We start from the raw sequence: 20,315 nt of genomic DNA, 5'->3' as shown, positions 1-20,315 counted from the left end.
AGGGATTTATCCCCAGGCCAATGGGCTGTGAGGACTGGCTGTAACTACAGAAGAGGAGCTGCTGTGCTAGGGCCAACTCCACAGAGCAAAATTCACTTCAATGGGGCTCTGGTGTCCAATGAGTTCATCCTTTGAGTATGTCATTCATGGAGGTGATTGAGTGGTGCTCTGGTGTGGTCTGAAGCTGTCCGGGGGTGCACTGGTTCTGCGGCCTCCTGGAAAGTGCAGGTCAAGATCAGCCGCCACGTGTGCCCTGCCTAGGGCCACCCACTATGAGTAACAGAGCGATCTGCAGATGGCTGCTGCTTGTGCTGGGCTTGGAGGTACCCAGGAACCAAGGCCAGCTGCTGCTTGTGCTGGTCCTGGGACCACTTAGTAAGAGATAGTGTGCACACAAAGGCCAAATGCTGCTTGTTTGGGGTATGTGAACCTTTGAAAGATTTTAGGAAAGTCTACAACATTAGCCTTGACAGGCCATTTGTATGGAAAAGCCACTGGAAACGACTTGGGTGGACCCAAAATTGTTGAAGTTCTCACTAAGTTCTGGAAACGACTTGGTGTGGGACAGGATATCAGGGAATCACCAGGGCAGGGTGAACATGATAGCCAAATTGATGGAGACTCAGATATCTCACCCACCTGCCAGCCTACAGGGAGAGGCCTCAGCAAAGGAACAATGGCCTCTGCCAGCACCTCTGTCTGGGAGGAAAGCTGCCCCTCCAGCCCTCATTCCGAAGCCACAAAATTTAATTCCTCCTCATATGTCCCTGGCAACTTTCTTGCTGATGCCTTAGCACTAGAGCTCACTCAGAGCGAGAGAATCCAAGCACAGGCCCTTTAAGAGGAATGCCTGGGACTCCAGCAGCCCTATGTCTCACTCAACAACAATCCCCAATGGATTTTACAGCTAGAAGTTATGGGGCCTTATTTTCCAGGCACTGGAACCCTGGCAGGTGAAGCCTGGTGTGGGACAGAACTCCTTGCTCCTTAGTGGGAGCCTCTGAAGCCCTGATATCCCTCCCGATTTTTAACCGCCACATGTGGCATGGAACCAGCCGATTCTGTGTGTCTGTTCCTAATACCAGTCTCAATTTGGCTTCTTCTAAACATCTTTAGTTATATGACTTTTGTTCAACTAGATAGATTTCAGGCGATTCTGAATGAAGTTTGTCTGTAGTTTACTTGTAATTTTGATGTAGTTGTGGGAGAATACGAGTACCTCATTTATCTACACTGCCATCTTGAGCAGAAGCCCCTTGAGGTTAGATATCTCGTGAGTCAAGTATCAAAGTAGTTATGTTATTAATTTCATCTTTTTACCTGTATTCAGGCTGACGACTTCCAGAATGATCATCTCTTGTCCACTTATAGTTAGATTCATCCTGTAAAATAAAAAGTTACTTAGATATCTATTTGTGTTATTTTGGTCATATAGAATATATCTAACAGTAATACTAGGAACCTAGTCTCTAAGATCAAAATAATATGAAAAGAAAAACACCTTTCTAAATTTCTCTGAGGCTAAAAAGCATAAAATAAAAAATATACAAATCATCCATTTCAACAACTAAATTAGTAATAAACTGGGAATCCGTGGTACCATTTATATCTATGAAAATGCTTAAATATTTCTCTGGTAGGCCCTAACAGTCTTACTGCCAAGGACATATATACCAACATATCAATAGCTAAGGGCTGTTCAAGAACAAAGGATCAATTTAAATTTAATTAAGCAGATGTTTCTCGGCCTTTCATTTTATTCATATGTCAAGTTCTCTCATCAATTTTCAGGCTCAATAAAGAATTTAGTACTTTCCCACTTCTCTCATTCAAGTTTTCATTCCTCATCTTACCTTCTATTAAATTTGGAAACAAGAAATCTCACTTGTTGATAAGCTATGTTAGAACAAAATGTGGCACTAAGTTTGAAATTAATCAAAGAAAGCAAATACATTTTGCCCTCTAAGTAGACACATTTGAAAAGGTTCATAAAAAAGAAACACATAATAATCCACACCCAATTAACTTAAAATTATACACAGAACAATACAACATTTGAATTAGTACTTATAATCGGAAACAATGATTCAGCTAAATAAATACTATTTTTATTTCCTTTAGCACCACAGACTCTGCTCTTATATAAATAAAGTCTATTCATCATTTTCCTTTACAACATTAAATATAAATAAAAGAAAAAACTCAACAGCTATAATTAAATATTGGATCAAGTAAGTAGTTTGCATTATATAACTGAAGTCTAGAAAAGAATCAGTTTCATAAAAGTCCTAAAAATCTCAAGTGGGCTTGTTTGAAGAGAATTTAAAGAGGAAATGTTGTATACAGTATAAACACTATTTATAACAATAATAGAAAAAATTATTGTTGAGGCACTATTATGCTACAAGGTTTTAGAAAAAAATCATGTTCGTGAGGATTCAAATACAAATTGGTCCATTGAATCCAAAATTCCCTCTCCACAGTAGCAAATGGCCACAGGGTTTTCACAAGAGGGTTAACAACTTTATGCAAAGACCAAATTGTTTCTTCCTGAGGCTACCTGGAATAATGGCTCTGATGGCAAAATCCAGTATTTCTAGGATAGGATATTGCATATTTACTTTTCAAAATGGAATCCCTCTTCCTAAAGGAACAACATGACATGTTAAAGTTAAACAAAATAAAAATTAATTCTATGAGAAGGAAACCCTAACGCTCCCAACTTTCAAAAGTAAATGTAAGAAAATACTGAATAGTCTCATTACCACTATAGAATTGTCAGCGCAACATGACATGGCAGTGAGAGAACTGGACTCCTATACATATACCCACCCTAGATAAGTCACCTTACCTCCATTTCTTCAAGTGTAAAGTATGGAAACTAATTCCAACAGCAAATGTGAGGTCAAATTTTATCATAAGAAAAGCTTGAATAAGTACTGTCAGCTACAATATTATACAACAGGGAAGGGGGAAAAGAGACAATGTAGGAAAATGGTCTAGCAGAGGAAACATGCAAGCTACATTAAAGGATTCCATCAAGGAATATTTTCAATTAAGTTCAATGACAGGTTACTGCAACATTAAATACATAGTTTTACATTATTAAAGATGATCACAAAAAACAATTAACAGCAGTCATAATACTAATGGTACCAGCCAACATTTTAAAAGTGCTTACTATGGGAAAGGTGATGTTTTGAGTGCCTTCTAATCTGAGTTAGTAAGTAGATTTTAATAATAACTATAGCAAAAATGAAACAGAGACTCAACCTTAACCCAACCTCACCCACAGCATTTCATCATGCTAAAAATAAGCAAAGTAATTATAAGTGGGCACATTTGTAAGAGATGGTAACCACTTGGTCCTCACTTACTGAGTACCAAGGGAACAGATTACCTTTAACTGCTTCTGCAAATCCCTGATGATGTGGGCTAGTTGGAATTAATGTCATTTAGATATAGCTCTCCAGAGTGCTTACCCACTTTGTCCAGCACCCCAAGATTCTTCACTACCAGTTCCCATTTGACAGCTCCAGCAGGCAATTCAACAGAGCATCAAGCAGGAAGTGTTTATTCAACTGCCTTCATGGCCAGTCACATAAATTTTAAAATTACATGACTTTTAAACTTATAAAAAAACAATTAGGACATGGGGGAAATTTACATACTCCTCTGTGAGGTGGACCACTTCTTCGATCATGAGAAAAACTGCGGCCCTCGTCATAGTCTCGGTAATCAACATGACTGTAATATCTATTGTAGCTTCCTTCAACCGGTCTGTCTAGCAGTGGTGGTTTCTTTGTCACAATATTAACTACTCTATGGTAGCCATCCTAAAACAGACAAAAAGAAATATATAACAATCACTAATTTCTCTATTTGGTTTTGGAAAGGTTTTAAAAAAGCACAGGAGATCTTATCCTTAATCAAATAAAGTAAATGTATAAACAAACAAAAATGCTTTAATGAAGTAACATGAATATAACTAATAATACGGTCTTGACATGGATTAAAGGAAATAAAATTGTTCAATGAAGAAAACCAGGTGTTTAATAAAATAGCATGCAGCAATGCAGAAAAACCAATCATAAGTAAAAGAAAAATATTGTTTTAATAATAAACAAACTACAGAAAGTAAGAGTGTTACAATAAATCTAATCTCTAATTGTCTAGGAATTTTAGAAATAAAATCATTTAAGATAGCATACATCTTTGGTCTATTGTTAAAGTATACTGTTCATAAGAAATGCAAGATTTTTTTACACATTAGCAACAGCAAATAGGGAGGTAATACTGAGGTAGGATGATCAAGAGGAAACATTTTGCTATCTCTTCACAGCTCTGGACAAAGGAGAATTTTTAACTTCATAGATTTGGACACAAAATAAAACCCAATGTAAAATTTGAATGAATTTTCAAAGTAATATGTTGTTAATGTTTTAAAGTTTTAGCAACTGAATGGATTATTTGTGGAGGTTAGGAAATTGGGCAGAGGGAGAACAACACTGGTCTTAGATTATTAGCTGCTGTGAAGTAACAGAACAGAAATGATGATCAACAGTAAAAACTAGAGATACAGAGCACATATCTGTAAGTAATCTGCTCTTGAGCACTCTGCTAACTTTCTATCAATATCAGGTGAGATAGAGGTGGAAGAAACTGGTAAGCTATCACAATATGTAAGACATGATCAACTAATGAGTTAATTTAACAAAATAAAAAAACAAAACATAAAGCCCAACATTCAAAACTGGATTCTTTACCATACTAAACCTCAGTTTCATTATTTGTAAAATTAGCTTAATACTAATACCTACCTCATGAGGTTGGTGTGAGGGCTAAATAAGAAACAGATTGTAAAGCATTTAGCACAGTAGCATAAACTAAGTGCTCAAAGAATGTTTGATTACTATTTATGTAAGTCTATGTGAAGCACTAAATTTTTAAATTGTCTATTCCTTAAATTACTTCTTAGCATTGATAACTACAACTATTCAGTTAATAAGTTATTACATCCTATTCAAACTTCCCAAAGGGTAGGAAACTTGTTAATGTGCTTGGAAAAAATAAATAGTTCCTATCTACCTGACAGCTAAAATATCTACCTAATTTTTTTTCCCCAAGGTGGTTTCCTTCTTTAGTATATTAGATAATAAATTATAAGAGACATTTTATATGTTTTCATCAGACATAGTACACAGCCCTAGCTGGTTTGGCTCAGTGGATAGTGTCGGCCTGTGGACTGAAGGGTTCTGGGTTTGATTCTAATCAAGGGCACATGCCAGGTTGCAGGCGCGATCCCTAGTAGGGGGTGTGCAGGAGGCAGCCGATCAATAATTCTCTCTCATAATTGATGTTTCTAGCTCTCTCTCCCTCTCCCTTCCTCTATGAAATCAATAAAAATATATTTTTTAAAAAAACCATAGTATATAGATGAATTTATTGACTTCCTTCTAAACACTATCTTTCACTGAGCTTTCAATTAAATCTAAGCAAATGCTAAGCTTCCAAAAATGTCATTAAGCCAAAATTAGTAACATGACAATTTATAACATTTTCTAATTCAAAATATATTATTCAAAAATGTTAATTCAAAATTTGTTATAAAAGTAGAATTACTGATTTCTCCAGTTCTAAGAAACCATAAAATTCCATTCCACAATATCCTTATTTGTTTGTACACACTTATTTGGAGGATGGTGGGGTGCATATGCCTAAACATTTCTATAAATGGAGAGAGAGCTTTTTCCTAAGCAGCCTGTCCTTTGTTCAACTCCCCCAGTTACTACAAAATTATTTCAGGATTTTAAAATGTGTATGGTAAAAATTTCAAAGAAGTAAAACTAGAATAACATTTAGTTATATATTTAACAAAATGTTTTTAAAAAATAATAAATGAAAAAAACCACAACTCCTAATAACAGCTCTTATATCCAGCAATAAAAATCAAACTGTTTCCTATGTTTTGAGAAAGTGTTCAAATATAAGTACATTATAGCATCTCTGCTCTGTAGGCATCGAATCTTAAAGAAAACTCCCTACCTACATGAAAAGATTTAAGGAAATGAAAATGACTACATAAGTCTGTGACAAAGCAAAAATATTTTCAGAGATAGTTCATGCCTTATCCAGATATAACATTCATGGATTTCTTTTTCTTTCTAATGAAATGCATGATGAGTGGCAAAAATTTCAGAATTTCTCTTTCAAAAGCTTATACTATTAAAGTTCAAACAGTAGTTTTCATTACCTGCAATGTCAGTCCTGAATGAAAATACTATCACTGTTTGAAATTCCTGTACAAATCTTACAATAAGCTATAAACATGTAATTTCCCTCTCTAAATGCTAACAAAAGTACACAAGGCTTCAGAACTGGTATGTTTGGAACCTCCATTTTAGAAATATCTTAGAAAACAATGGCACCATTACATACAAACCAGAAATAAAAACTAGAACTTACAAAGTAAAACTTAAAAGGTTTTTGAGGATAAAAGGGGTCATTTTCAATTAACTAAAAATGAACTCAATGAAATTATTAGGCTGGATACTAATTATGAGGATTACTATTTCTTTGAAATTATTCTCCAATGTCAATAAAATATATTTTGTACACATTTTAACACAAAAATATTTAAAATAAAAATTTTAATATATAAGCACCCCCCTTTAGCATTCTTTTTTTTAGAGATACACATTGAAATGTTTATTTGCATTTGAAATATGGTATCTTGGATTTACTTCAAAATAATCTGAGGAGAAAAGCAGTGAATGCACAGACAAAACAAGATTAACCTGAATTTTGATAATTGCCACTTAGATGATTTCTCCATGGGGCATTCATTACATTATTTTGTCTACTTTTATATACTTAATTTTTGCCCTTATAAAAAAATCAAAAACAGCAAAAACACACCAACCTACCAGTAAAGTAACTGGTATCGTACTTTGCTAAATACGATAGCTCATGTAAACAATCAATGCCATCACTTCCTAACACAACAACTTACACTACACATACAAGCCCTGTGGGCAAAAACCTCATTGGTCTTATTCACTGCTCTGTACCCACCATCTGGAATATCATTTGGCACATAGTAAGCACCACATTCATAACATATATTCTACTTTGCTATCCCAATTTTATATCACTTTGGCATCACATGCTTTTTACTAGAAAAGTACCTAACAAACCATATCTAACTAAAAAATTATATTACACAGGCTGGTAAACTTTTGTTTTCTAAGTATGAGGTTTCCTCACTCTGATCCATCCTAGTTTGTGACCAGCATTTTTATTGTAGCACTTATTGGTTTAATTAGCTTGCTGAGTTTTCTTTTTTTTAAAGGACATACTTACAGAGAAGAAGAGGCGGGACCAGGGACGGGGAGGGGAGGGGGCGGGAGAGGGAGAGAGAAAAAGAAAGAGAGATATAGATGGGTTGCCTTCCTGCACTCCCCAACCTGACATCAAACCTGCAACCCAGGCATATACCCTGACCAGGAATGGAAACTGCAACCTCTCAGTGCAGGGGACAATGCTCAACCAACTGAGCCACTACAGCGGGCTCACTTGCTGAATTTTCAATGAAATATTCTGGGTCATTTCAATGCCTTTTGGGGATAATGTATCAAATATATTAAACTGGAACTGTCCCAGAAAATTAGGACACATTGTTATAGAATGTAGCCAAGAACTGATTATATCTCTCTGAAAATAGTGACAACAAAAAAAAGGTAAGCTCGGTAGGATGGGCTCAGTAGGTTTAGTATCATCCTGTGCACCGCTTGGTGGCCGGTTCAATTCCAGGTCAGGACACATACTTGGGTTGTTGGTTCAATCCCCAGTAGGGGTATGTGCGTGCGGAAGGCAGCTGACCGATGTCTCTCACATCAATGTTTCTCTCTTTTCTCTCCTATCCCCCCGCCATCCCTCCCCTTCCCCCCCCCCCTTCTCCTCTCTCCCTCCCTCCCTCCCTCCCTTCTCTCTCTCTCTCTCTCTCTCTCTGTCTCTGTCTCTCTGTCTCTCTCTCTCTGCATGTCCTCCAGTGAGGACTGTTGCAATTCTGTCAGTCAAGAAAGTTAAACACCTGCTAGGGCAGCTCTAAAATAATATTACTAAATCAAAACTAAGCAAATTAACACTTAAGATTCAGCATTTCATGTAATTTTCACATTGAAGAAAAAAAAACTTTATAAAAACATTGCACTTGCCCTCCCTAGCCTTGGCTCAGTGGATAGAGCATGGGCTGATGCTCTAACCACTTGGCAACACCGGCGAGGGCATAAAAATAAGGACCTTACAGACATCTAGCAGTTAAATGCAGATATTCTGCAATAACCAATTTCCTCCCAGTGGAGGAATGTGTATCCTTATATACAGACTCTCTGTAGTGTACCCTTTGGGCTTTACATCCTATCTACCCAAATTTAAAACCAAATAAAAATTTCTGTGAAAGCCCCTTATAAAAGTAATTTATTGATACACAAATAATTTTTAAAAGCTATAAAGTTGTACACTGAGGATGTTTCCAATAATCAAATTTAGTGTAATTTAATATGGGCACCAAACTATATGAGTGTCCAATTGCTTTTCCAGGTTTAACAAAGCTAGAAGGCCACAAAAAAAACCTGCTTTTATTAATGATAAAATAATAGTATCATAGGTACCTTCTCGAGTCTCCCCTTCAAGTCATACTATATCATATCCAATAGTTCCTCAAATACATTTCTGATATATCAAAATTGGGGATGAATGAGGCAAAGAGAGGAGAAGAAAAAAATGCAGTAAAATTGCTTTTCTAGTAGAGAATAGAACCCAAATATAAAAAATAGAGTATTATCTTTCTCTATCCCAGGCACTAATTATAGTGGTTTCTCACCTTTAAAAGAATTAACTACAGCTTTATATTTAGAAAATAATAATATACTTTTTCAAAACTTTAAGTGAAATTTTTATTGAGTTATGACATACACAAAAAGGTATACAAATCATAAATACACTCCTGGATAAATTCTCTTCAGTTAATCACACTGTGCAATTACTCAGATCAAGAAATTGAACATTCCTAGCAAGCAAAAGCCTTCCCATGCTCTCTCCCAGTCATTACCTTTGTCTTCCCAAATGTAACCACTTTTCTGACTAGTTTTGCCAGTTTTGAAACATTATATAAAAGAAAACACACAGGATATACTCATGTGTATGGCTTCTTCCTTTCAGTATTATGTTTGTGAGATTCACACGTTGTTGCATTTGGCAAAATTCCATTCATTCTCATTGCTGTACTGTTGTAAATTAATTTATCCATTCTACTGCTAGACATTCAGATTGTTGCCATTTTGGAATTATTATGAATAATGCTGCTTGTGAACATTCTTGCATATGTCAATATGATATAACAATATAGTTTTTAAGGAAATATTAGATAATCTCTGCATTGTAAGATACTTTTAAAACTTTTAAGCCATGTTTTTATTAAATCTAGTCAGAAATTATAACTTGACTGAGTTACATTTCTAGTTTTAGTGTCACTTAACACTTTAACCCAAGGATTCAGTTGAGACCATTAAAGCAGATGTGAATATAAAATTTTTTCACCTAAATATAGGCAACAAATAGCAGTATCTGTTGCATCACCACTAACAGAAATCTGATATTTATGTATCAAATTATTGCTATTGCAAATATCTCAAAATATCATTTACACTCATCACTACTTTGAAAATCCTATCTAATAAAAGGGTAATATGCAAATTAACCATCACTCCATCACAAAGATGGCGGCGCCCATAGCAGCCAGGTAGGGATGCTGGCGGCATTGCCCAGGAGACATGAGCCCAGCATCCCGTGCCCCAGCCACGTGGAAGGAGGGAGGGACCTCTGGGGGCAATGCGAGCCCAGCGTCCCGCGCCCCGGCCATGTGGAGGGAAGGAGGGGCCTCTGGCCAGAGGCCGGGACACGGGATGCTGGCGTCGTTGCAGGCTGGGCTGAGGAACCCTCCTACCCCCCTCCCCAGGAACTCCTCCCACCCACCCCTTCGTGCATGAATTTCATGCACCAGGCCTCTAGTATTGCAATAAAACTCCTACCACTAGCTCTTGATATTTAATGATTTAAGGACCTACCAACGCAGTAAATATACTACATCACAAATTTGGTTTTTAATAGTTTATTATCTTCAAATAAGTGGTTCTGAGAAGGGATCCTTATATTCACCAGGCTCCTAAAGGGATCCATGTAACAAAAAAAGGTTAAGAACCTATGTTTTATTTAACTAAAATGTAGGTGTAACATAGAAGGCATAATTTCCAAGAATCATCAAAGGAGTACATAACATTTTGAGGGAAAAGAAAGGCTTTATGTTACTAACCAAACTAAGGCCCAGTTCACCGGGAAAAAAAAATGTATCTGAGTCTTGAGGAGGGGGAATATGGGAATACAGAAGGATTTATAAACTAGGAGAGGTTGATTGGGGAGATGGGGAGACCAATCTAATGGAATTAAAAGAAAAAAAAGGAGACCTGTATAAGGTCGGGGCATATTCTGTGCTCTCAAAAGGAGAAAAGCAATCTAAGCTCTTCCCCCTCTAGGAGAAACCATGTAGCTGGAGAACGTAAGTAAGATTTCCCATTGGGCAGTTAGAGACAGTTGAGTACAGCTACTCTGACATCAAAGGCAATTGTGGTATAAAACTTATCTCATGATCTCACTCATATGTGAAATCTAATGAACCAAATAAACTGATGATCAAAAATAGACCCAGAGTCATAGAAGCATGAACAGACCGTTGAACCTCAGAGGGAAGGCAGGGGAGGGTGGTTATGCATATATGAACTCATTTGTATATATTCATAACCCATGGACACAGACAATGGGGTGGTGAGGGTCTGGGCAGAGGGAGGACCGGAATGGGCTAGAAGAGATTAATGGGGGGAAAAAGGAGGACCTATGTAATACTTTCAATAATAAAGATTTTTTTTAAAGTAAAAAATAAATAAAACATCTCTGCTTACTGCTGTTGAAATTATTTTACAAAAGAAAAGAGGCTCTGTTTCATATATATATATACACATACAAAAGTGGATTAAAAAATGTTTTTGGTTTGTTCAGATTTTACAACAATATCCTCATTAACTGAGGACTTCCATCAACCTGTGGTCTTTATTTCAACTTCTGATATCATAAGTGACATCAGTGTTCATCTACAATCTGCATTTCTTAACTCTTCATATAAGAATCACCTGATGAAATTTTAAACACTGATGTCCAGATCCTACCTGCAGATAATTATGACTTAACTAGAGGCCCGGTGCACGACATTCATACACTCGGGGGGGAGGGGGATTTCTCAGCCCCACCTGCGCCCTTTAGCAGTCTGGGAGTCTGACAGCTTAGGCTCACTCCCTGAGGGGAGCGGGCCTAAGCTGCTGTCCAACACGCTTAGCGCTGCTGTTAGCCCAGCTTATGGCTGAGCGGCACTCCCCCTGTGGGAGAGCACTGACCACCAGGGGGCAGCTCCTGCATTGAGCATCTGGTGGTCAGTGCGCGTCATAGCAACCAGTCGTTCTGCCATTCAGTCGATTTGCATATTACCCTTTTATTATATAGGATTATCTGGAATGGGGCCCATACATAGGTATTTAAGAGCTCCCTAGGTGATTGTAATGTAGAGCAAGGATTTAGCGCCTCTAATCTAAATCCCTGATTCAAAAATCTAGCCTCAAAGTTTTCTTGATCTCAACACCAATTACCTTCACCCACCTTCTGTTCCTCACCACTATACATTGAACGTTAATCACCCAGAACTGTTATGTCTTGAAAACTCTACTAGTACACTCTAAATTACCAATTGCCTTTCTGCCACACCCTGGTCTTCAAGCTCACTAAGCTTTTCTTGTTCCTCAACCCCCTCACTTCTTTCAATCCACCTTCCCTCTCACTGCCTGACTCCCTTTCTTAAACAGTCCATATCACATAATATATTACCTCCATAATTCTCTGGGTCAAAACCTTCAATATCCTTATCTCCCTGGGTCCACCACTCAACTTGCAATCTTCAATACAACTTGCTTTCCTCACTCCTAAACTGGACTTCTCAGGTATAAAACTTAAGGTACAAAAAAGTCCTCAGCAAATCTTATTAAACACCCCTACTCAGAAGATATTCATAATGTTTACTCCAAAACTTCAGTGCTGGACTAAAGTGTTCCTCCACCTCCTCAACTTTTAATAGACGATCTTGCTACCTCTTACTTCAGAGAACAACAATGGCTATTAAATAGGAACTTCCTCAAATCCATTCTCACATATTACCCTAACTGAAGAACTGGAAGGCCCTTCTTATTGGTCTTCATGACACTGATATAACTGATTAATCCCATCTTAAAACTCTTTCCCAGCTCCCCTGCCTAGCAATAGCCTCCAGTCTTAATAGCTCTTTAAGCCAATTTTTACTGCAATATGTTCTATAATATAATATAGCATGCATACATAATGAAGAACAGTATACTTAAGGTTTTATATCATAACTTCTTCCATAATTTCAGCATTGAGTGGTTCCCATTGTCTAAAATTATATCACTGTAAATAAATCCTGCTTACATTTTATGGTATCTAAAACATTCTACGGGGTTCTATAAATGTACCATTCAACACTAAGTACTGTTTTGAAGATTAGGAAGTTCATACATAAAATCTCTCATCCTACCTAATAAAATGGTAATATGTAAATTACCATCACTCCGCTATGCCCACGATTGGGCCAGCGGGAGGTGCAGGGGGCGGGACTCGGGGTGGCCGGGGTAGCTGACTGGGCCAGCGGGACGCTGAGCTCGCGTAGCCAGCAGCGGCGCCATGGCTGTGCTGCGGAACAGAAGGGGCCTCTGGGGCAGCGAGCTCACGTCCCACCGCAGACCATCAAAAGCGGGGGAGCTGGGTGCCTGTCTGCTCCGGCACCAGGCCTTTCAGAAGCCTCCGCCGAGCTGGAGGCTTCTGAAAGGCCTGATGCACCAGCAGACAGGCACCCAGCTCCCGCCGCGATCGAAAGCGAAAGCGTGTAGGGGACCCTACACGTGCATGATTCAATCATGCACTGGGCCTCTAGTTTGTAATAAGCAGACACTAGTTAAATATAAAATTACCATTTAAAATAAGTTATCCCCGCCCTGGCCAGTTTGTCTCAGTGGATAGAGCATCAGCCTGCGGACTGAAAGGTCCTGGGTTCGATTCTGGTCAAGGGCACATGCCCGGGTTGTGAGCTTGATCCCCAGTAGGGGGCATGCAGAAGGCAGCCAATCAATGTTTCTCTCTCATCACTGATGTTTCTATCTCTGCCTCTCCCTTCCTCTCTGATATCAATAAAATTATTTTTTAAAATAAATATATAAAACTAGAGCCCCCGTGCACGAAATTCATGCATGGGATGGGGAGGGGGGGGGGTCCCTCACCCCAGCCTGCACCCTCTCCAATCTGGGAACCCTCAAGGGATGTCCAACTGCCCATTTATGCCCCATCCGGGTAGGATCGGGCCTAAACGGGCAGCCAGACATCCCTCTCACAATCCAGGACTGCTGGCTCCCAACTGCTCGCCTGTCTGCCTTCCTGATTGCCCCTAACTGCTTCTGCCTGCCAGCCTGATCACCCCCTAACCACTCTCCTGCCAACCTGATTGATGCCTAACTGCTCCCCTGCTGGCCCAATTGCCCCAACTGCCCTCCCCTGCCAGCCTGGTCACCCCTAACGACCCTCCCCTGCTGGCCTGGTTGCCCCTAACTGTCCTCCCCTGCAGGCCTGGTCACCCACAACTGCCCTCCCCTGCTGGCCCAGTCACCCCTAAATGCCCTCCCTGGCCAGCTTGGTCGCCCCTAACTGCCCTCCTCTGCCTACCTGGTCACCCCTAACTGCCTTCCCCTGCAGGCCTGGTTGCCCCTAACTGTCCTCCCCTGCAGGCCTGGTCACCCCCAACTGCCCTCCCCTGCAAGCCTGGTTCCCTCAAACTGCCCTCCCCTGCAGGCCTAGCTCCCCCCCAACTGTCCTCCCCTGCAGGCCTGGTCGCCCCCAACTGCCCTCCTCTGCCAGCCCAGTCACCCCTAACTGCCCTCCCCTGCAGGCCTGATCACCCACAACTGCCGTCCCTTTCAGGCCTGGTACCTCCCAATTGCCCTCCCCTGCTGGCCTGATCGCCCACAACTGCCCTCCCCTGCTGGCCATCTTGTGGCAGCCATCTTGTGTCCACATGGGGGTGACCATCTTTGACCACATGGGGGCAGCCATCTTGTGTTTTGGAGTGATGGTCAATATGCATATTACCTCTTTGTTATATAGGATAAGTTATCCCTTCTCTGTACCTTATTTTATAGTTTGGAGCCATCTAAATGTGCTCAATTAAAAAAAAATTAGAAAAAAAAAAGGGCAATCCCCCAAAATTGAAAGCAAAGTGAAACAAACCCAACTATATATCCAATTGGTGGCATAATCCCACCAAAAATTCCTTTGTCTTTGAAAAATAAATTCCTAATGGAATATATTCTTGTACAGGCAAGAATTCTAAAAAATAAAATAAAAATTTTAAATCATCTTTTTTCCCATCCTTGCATTTGTCCTACATTATGTTTATAGATATTACTTGTTTATTGTTCTAGGTAAAGTATAAAATATTTTTATCAAGTTGAAAAAAAATTAAAAATTAGGACTTTGATTAGAAACATAGTCTATACATTAACCTGAAATCACATCCTATATAATAAGAGAGGAATTTGCTAATTATCCGTTACGCCATGAGGCGTAACAACCGACCGCGTAATGACCGGGTCACAGACCTGCAGGAGGGTGGGGCAGCAAACTATAAGTGGGAGGCGGAGAGCTACAGGAGGGGGCAGGGCAGCAAGCTATGAGTGGGGGAAGGGGGAGGGGGCAGGGCAACAGGCGGAGAGCTACAAGAGGGTGGCAGCAAGCTACTGGTTATAAGCGAGCAGTGGAGAGCTACAGGTGGGGGCAGGGCAGCAAGCAAGCGGGAGGCAGAAAACTACAGGAGGGGGCAGGGCAGCAAGCTATGGGGAGGGGCAGGGGGAGCTACAGGAGGGCAGGGCAGTGGGCGGAGAGCTACAGGAGGGCGACAGCGACCTACTGGCTCACAGACTGGTGCGCAGGGCTACTAGTATGGTAATAATTAAGTCTGCTCATTCTGAAAGATATATGGTAAGTCTCTTCATTTTTTCCATCTTAAATCATTTTAGATCAACCCCAACCTAAGCTGTAACCTAGGCCAAATGACAACCTTGAAGGTAACACCACCAATATAAGTGGGTTGTAGGATTTACTTGTAACATATAAGTAATAAACAATATATAAACAAATATATCCATACGTTATCAAGCCCACAAGCCCAATCTCCTGGTGCTTATAATGGGCCTGTGCAAAAGATTAAGATTGACAGCTTCTTGCTGAAACCGGTTTGGCTCAGTGGATAGAGCATCGGCCTGCGGACTCAAGGGTCCCGGGTTTGATTCTGGTCAAGGGCATGTACCTTGGTTGCGGGCACATCCCCAGCGGGGGATGTGCAGGAGGCAGCTGATCGATGTTTCTCTCTCATCGATGTTTCTAGCTCTCTATCCCTCTCTCTTCCTCTCTGTAAAAAATCAATAAAAAATATATTTAAAAAAAAAAAAAAAGATTGACAGCTTCTTGACCTTCCTCAAACCCTCCCTTGGATTTCTATATAGGATTTTGTGGAGTGCATATATTTATTCAATAAACACTGAACTTCTTACTATGTGCCATGTACTGGATATAGTGCTGGGAAAATAGGAATAAGCAAAATAGCAAAGCTCCTTGAGAAAAGACCTGATTCAAAATTCCAACTCCCAGAGCCACAAAGAGACAAGCAGTAAGACAGCATACCAGAAGCTGCCTGCCTGCCTGCTCCTGATCTGCCCCTACTTTAGAATTTCATATATCCAATTTGCAAACAATTTTAGGAATATAGAAAAATAGGTGTCAGCCAATAACAGGAACAGGTGCTTAAATACTTTGTGAAGTGATGGACTGACCGTTACCAAATCTAAAATTTTCTTCACAAATATAAACCCTCCATTTTAAAAATATAAGCAGGAAATATAAAATAGGGATTTTCTAAATAATTAAAATGTTGACGTTTACTTTCACACTTTAAACTTTTAAAAGATAAGCTTAATCTATCTATATTTCAACCTAGAATGGTAAATTTTTGGCCCTTGAAGATTTTGTTAAGAGGCCTAGCTTTGGTGTACCAAAATTACTTAGACTCTAGGTTTTGATTTATTCTACATGTAGAAGGAACTTACACTAGGGTGATTTCGAGGAGGTGCTCGTTCTCTTGGAAGCCTTTCATAGTCATGTCGTCCCTCAGACCACATTTCATCTCTTCTGTGAGCCACTATAGGATAAAAAAGAAACCAAAGAATTATAATTTTTTTTGTTATTAGGCAATAATTGAGAAGATGAAGGAGTAAATGACTACTTTCCAACACAAGTTATTTTCCAGAAATACTTAAGGGGGAGAAAAAAAAATGTAAATGGCCAAAAGAAAAAAAGAATGATTAAGGCAATTCTTCTTCCAAACAATTTTGAAATTTTCTTTGAAAGAAAATAGAAAGCTTCCCCCCTCCCTTCCATTCTTAAAAAAAAAAAAAAAATCACTGGAAAAAAATATCCTTGGGTGAGTGTTAAGAAAAAAAAAAGGACCATAAAGGTGTGGGGTTATTTCTGGGCTCTGTATTCCATTCCATTGACTTATATGTCTGTTTTTATGCCGGTACCTTGCTATTTTGATTACTATAACCTTGTAGTATAGTTTGATATCAGGTGGCGTGATTCCTCCAACTTTGTTCATCTTCAAGATTGCTGTGGCAAATTGGGGTCTTTTGTGGGTCCACATAAAGTTTTGGAATATCTGGTCTAGTTTTGTGAAACATGCCATTGGTATCTTGATATGAATTGCATTGAATCTATAGATTGCTTTAGGTAGTATGGAATTTTTTTATTTTAATGAACACCTTTATTACATGAGCTAAGATAGGAGGGAAGAGGATTTATTTGCCTTTCCAGGCCTGGATTTCCCTCAGATAAAACTCCAGCTCCTTGCCCTCTAGCACATAATCATCTGTGCAGCCACACTGGCCTGGTCTTGAAGCAATGCATGCAAGAAGTTTGCCCTGCTGAAACTGCTTCTTGAGAAGACTGCTGATTTTGGCATTCTTTCTCCTTTGATCGGGTCTTCTGAATTTTCTTTGGTCGAGTTTTGTTTAAAATCTCTTCCTCCTCCGGAGTCAGCTTGGCCCCCTTTTTGTGGCCCAGGGGCAGTGCATAGTGGGTACATTGTCCTGTCAATGAGTACAATGTAATTCTTTTCTAAGCTCCTGGTGCAGATCAGTTTGTTGCTGGATGCATTGTAAACATCAATAATCCTTGTTTTGTATGTATAACACTTGGAGCCCCAGAAGTTGCCCACGTACCAACTCAAGGCTCAGTACTTCTTGTTGCCTCCCCACATGCAGATTATGTGTATGTGGTGGAGTTCAATCTTTGTGTTGACAGCAGGGTGTCTCAGCTCATATTTTCACTTCTTTTGGTAGGGCTTTCTCTTGCCCCCGGTCTTGTAGGGCTTATGCCAGTTGTCCCAAGAGATGCCCATGCCTGGAAAGAGCTAGTATGGACATTTTAATGTTAATTCTCCCTATCCATGAACACAGCAGAAGCCTCCACCTACTTGTGTCTTCAGTTTCTTTCTTCAATCTATATATATAAAAGGCTAAGTGACCGACCATACATCCGTCCGACCATCTGATACATATGACGCGTACTGGTGATTTAAAAATAAACACTGACTAGCACATGCACAATACATATAAAGCTCTCACTGGCGCCAATCGCACCCGTGTTTTAATTTTATAATACTATCTACACATATAAAAGGCCAATATGCAAAATGTTCCCTTGGGAGTTTGACCAGGAGTTTGATCGATCGCTATGACATGCGCTGACCACTAAGGGGTGGCGCAGAATGAAGGAAGGTCCCGGCTGGCAGCCAGAAGGTCCTGATCAGCCCTGATCGCCGGCCAGGCCTAGGGACCTTACCCATGCACAATTTTCTAGTATTATACATACTATTTTGACATGTAATTTTTTTGCAGTAATGTAATTACCACACAAATCTTTGTTCTTTCAATGTGCACAAATCTGTGCACTGGGCCACTAGTGTTTATAATTTTCTGAGTGCAGGTCTTTTGCATCCTTGGTTAAATTTATTTCTAGGTTGTTTTTTATGCAATTGTAAGTGAAGATAGTTTCCCTTTCCAATAGTTCATTATTGGTGTATAAAAATGCATCTGACTTCTGCATATATTTGTATCCTGCTACTTTACTGAATTCATTTATCAGCTCTAGCAGATTTTTGGTGGAATCTTTAGGGTTCTCTATATACAATATCATGTCATCTGCAAATAATGAGTTTTACTTCTTCCTTTCCAATTTGGATGCCTTTTATCTCTTCTTGTCTGACTGCTGTGGCTAGGACTTACAGTACTATGTTGAATAAGAGTGGTGAAATAGACATCTCTGTCTTGTTATTGATCTTAAGGGAAACACTTGTGTAGTTTTTGTCCATTGAGAATTATGTTGGCTACAGGTTTGTCATATATGGCCTTTATTACGTTGAGGTATGTTCCCTTTATTCCCACTTTGCTGAGAGATTTTATCATAAAAGGGTGCCAGATTTTATCAAATCTTTTTCTGGATCTACTGATATGATCATGTGGTTTTTCTCCTTGATTTTGTTTATGTGGTGCACCATGGTAATTGATTTGCAGATATTGTACCAACTTTGCAACACCAGAATAAATCCCACTTGATCATATGATCTTTTTAATATATTGCTGGATCCAGTTTGCTAATACTTGTTGAGATTTTAGCATCTATGTTCATCAGTTATATTGGCCTAAAATTTTCTTCCTTTGTAGTGTCTTTATCTGGTTTGGAATTAGTATAATGCTGGCCTCATAAAATGAGCTTGGGAGTCTTCTCTCCTCTTAAATTTTTTTTTAATAGCTTAAGGACAGATGTTAGTTCTTCTTGAATATTTAGTAAAATTTACCTGGGAAGCCAGGACTTTTGCTTGTTGGGAATGTTCTGATTACTGTTTCCATTTCATTAGTTATAATCTTCCTATTCATATTTTCTGATTCTTCCTGATTGAGTTTTAGAAGATTGTATGCTTCTAGGAATTTATCCATTTCATCCATATTGTCCAATTTGTTGACATATTTTCTTATAATCCTTTGTATTTCTTTGGTGTCAGTTGTTACTTCTCTTTCATTTCCGATTTTATTTAATTGGGTCCTCTCTCCTTTTTTCTTGATGAGTCTGGTTAAGGTTTGTCAGTCTTGTCTTTTCAAAGAACCAGCTCTTGGTTTCATTAATCTTTTGTATTGTTTTTTTAGACTCTATTTTGTTTATTTCTGCTCTGATCTTTATATTCTTTCTCCTACTCACTTTGGGCTTTGTTTGTTGTTCTTTTTCTAGTTCCTTTTAGTGTAAAGTTGGATTGTTTATTTGAGTGTTTCGGGGTTTTTTTGTTTCTTGAGGTAGGCCTATAATGCTATAAATTTCCATCTTAGGACTGCTTTTGCTGTGTCCCATTCATTTTATTGTGTTTCTTACACTCTTTACAAAGAATAAAGTTGTTCCTTCTTTGGGCCTCTTAAAGCACTTTGCTATAACATTATTATATCAAATTATTTTCAATTTACTTTTCTTCCTCTTCTCTCTCCCAAACTAATATCACTGCAAAGTGAATGACTGTGCACCCCTCTTACTTAGTAGAGGTACTTATTAAATACTGGCCAAATAAATAAACATAATATTGATGACCACCACATGAGCCATTCTGGAAAACATTAATATTTCTTTGTATCTTTTAATTATCCAGAAAACTTTCAATGAGCACTATTAGATTATGGTTCCTTTCATACTTTTCATGACACCAGTGCCATTTCATTTTCAAGTAAAAGGTCTTGATGAGAATCCTTTAGGTCTAGCACCCAAAGCAGGGATTCTCAACCCTGGCTACATATTAGAACCATCTAAAGAGCCTTAAAGAAATACCAGTGTCTAGGCCCTATTCTCTGAAATCCCTATATAACTGGCCTGGGTGGGACCCTGACACTTTTTAAAAATCTTTTCTCAGGATTAGATGTACTGATCTAAAAGAAGGTAAACATATTCCTCACATACTAAATTGAATCAAGAAGTTTTTAAGAGCTGTCTTGAACTAAAAACTA

General features: G+C 38.9%; 1 protein-coding gene and 1 pseudogene across 9 annotated transcripts in view; both read right to left on the bottom strand.

Annotated features, from left to right (window-relative positions):
* The window catches only part of PPHLN1 (periphilin 1), a 108,754-nt gene that overhangs the window by 84,077 nt on the left and 4,362 nt on the right, over window positions 1-20,315 (bottom strand). For 4 of the 8 annotated variants that reach the window (XM_079775616.1, XM_079775618.1, XM_079775617.1 and 1 more), the window contains 3 exons: window positions 16,323-16,414; window positions 3,672-3,836; window positions 1,321-1,382 (listed from right to left, as the gene is read on the bottom strand). In XM_079775616.1, the coding sequence (XP_079631742.1) occupies window positions 1,321-1,382; window positions 3,672-3,836; window positions 16,323-16,414 (319 nt within the window). The remainder of the gene's footprint in view (window positions 1-1,320; window positions 1,383-3,671; window positions 3,837-16,322; window positions 16,415-20,315) is intronic. The other 4 variants (XM_079775620.1, XM_079775622.1, XM_079775621.1 and 1 more) reach the window with 1 other exon arrangement.
* Window positions 16,940-17,671, bottom strand: LOC307102406 (small ribosomal subunit protein eS8-like; annotated as a pseudogene). The gene has a single exon. The product of its transcript is annotated as a small ribosomal subunit protein eS8-like (transcript).

Source organism: Cnephaeus nilssonii (genome assembly GCF_951640355.1).
Source record: "Cnephaeus nilssonii genome assembly, chromosome: 6".
Classification (NCBI taxonomy): Eukaryota; Metazoa; Chordata; class Mammalia; order Chiroptera; family Vespertilionidae; genus Cnephaeus; species Cnephaeus nilssonii.
The sequence above is the reverse complement of the archived record's forward strand: the minus strand, read 5'-3'. Positions and strand labels throughout refer to the sequence as shown.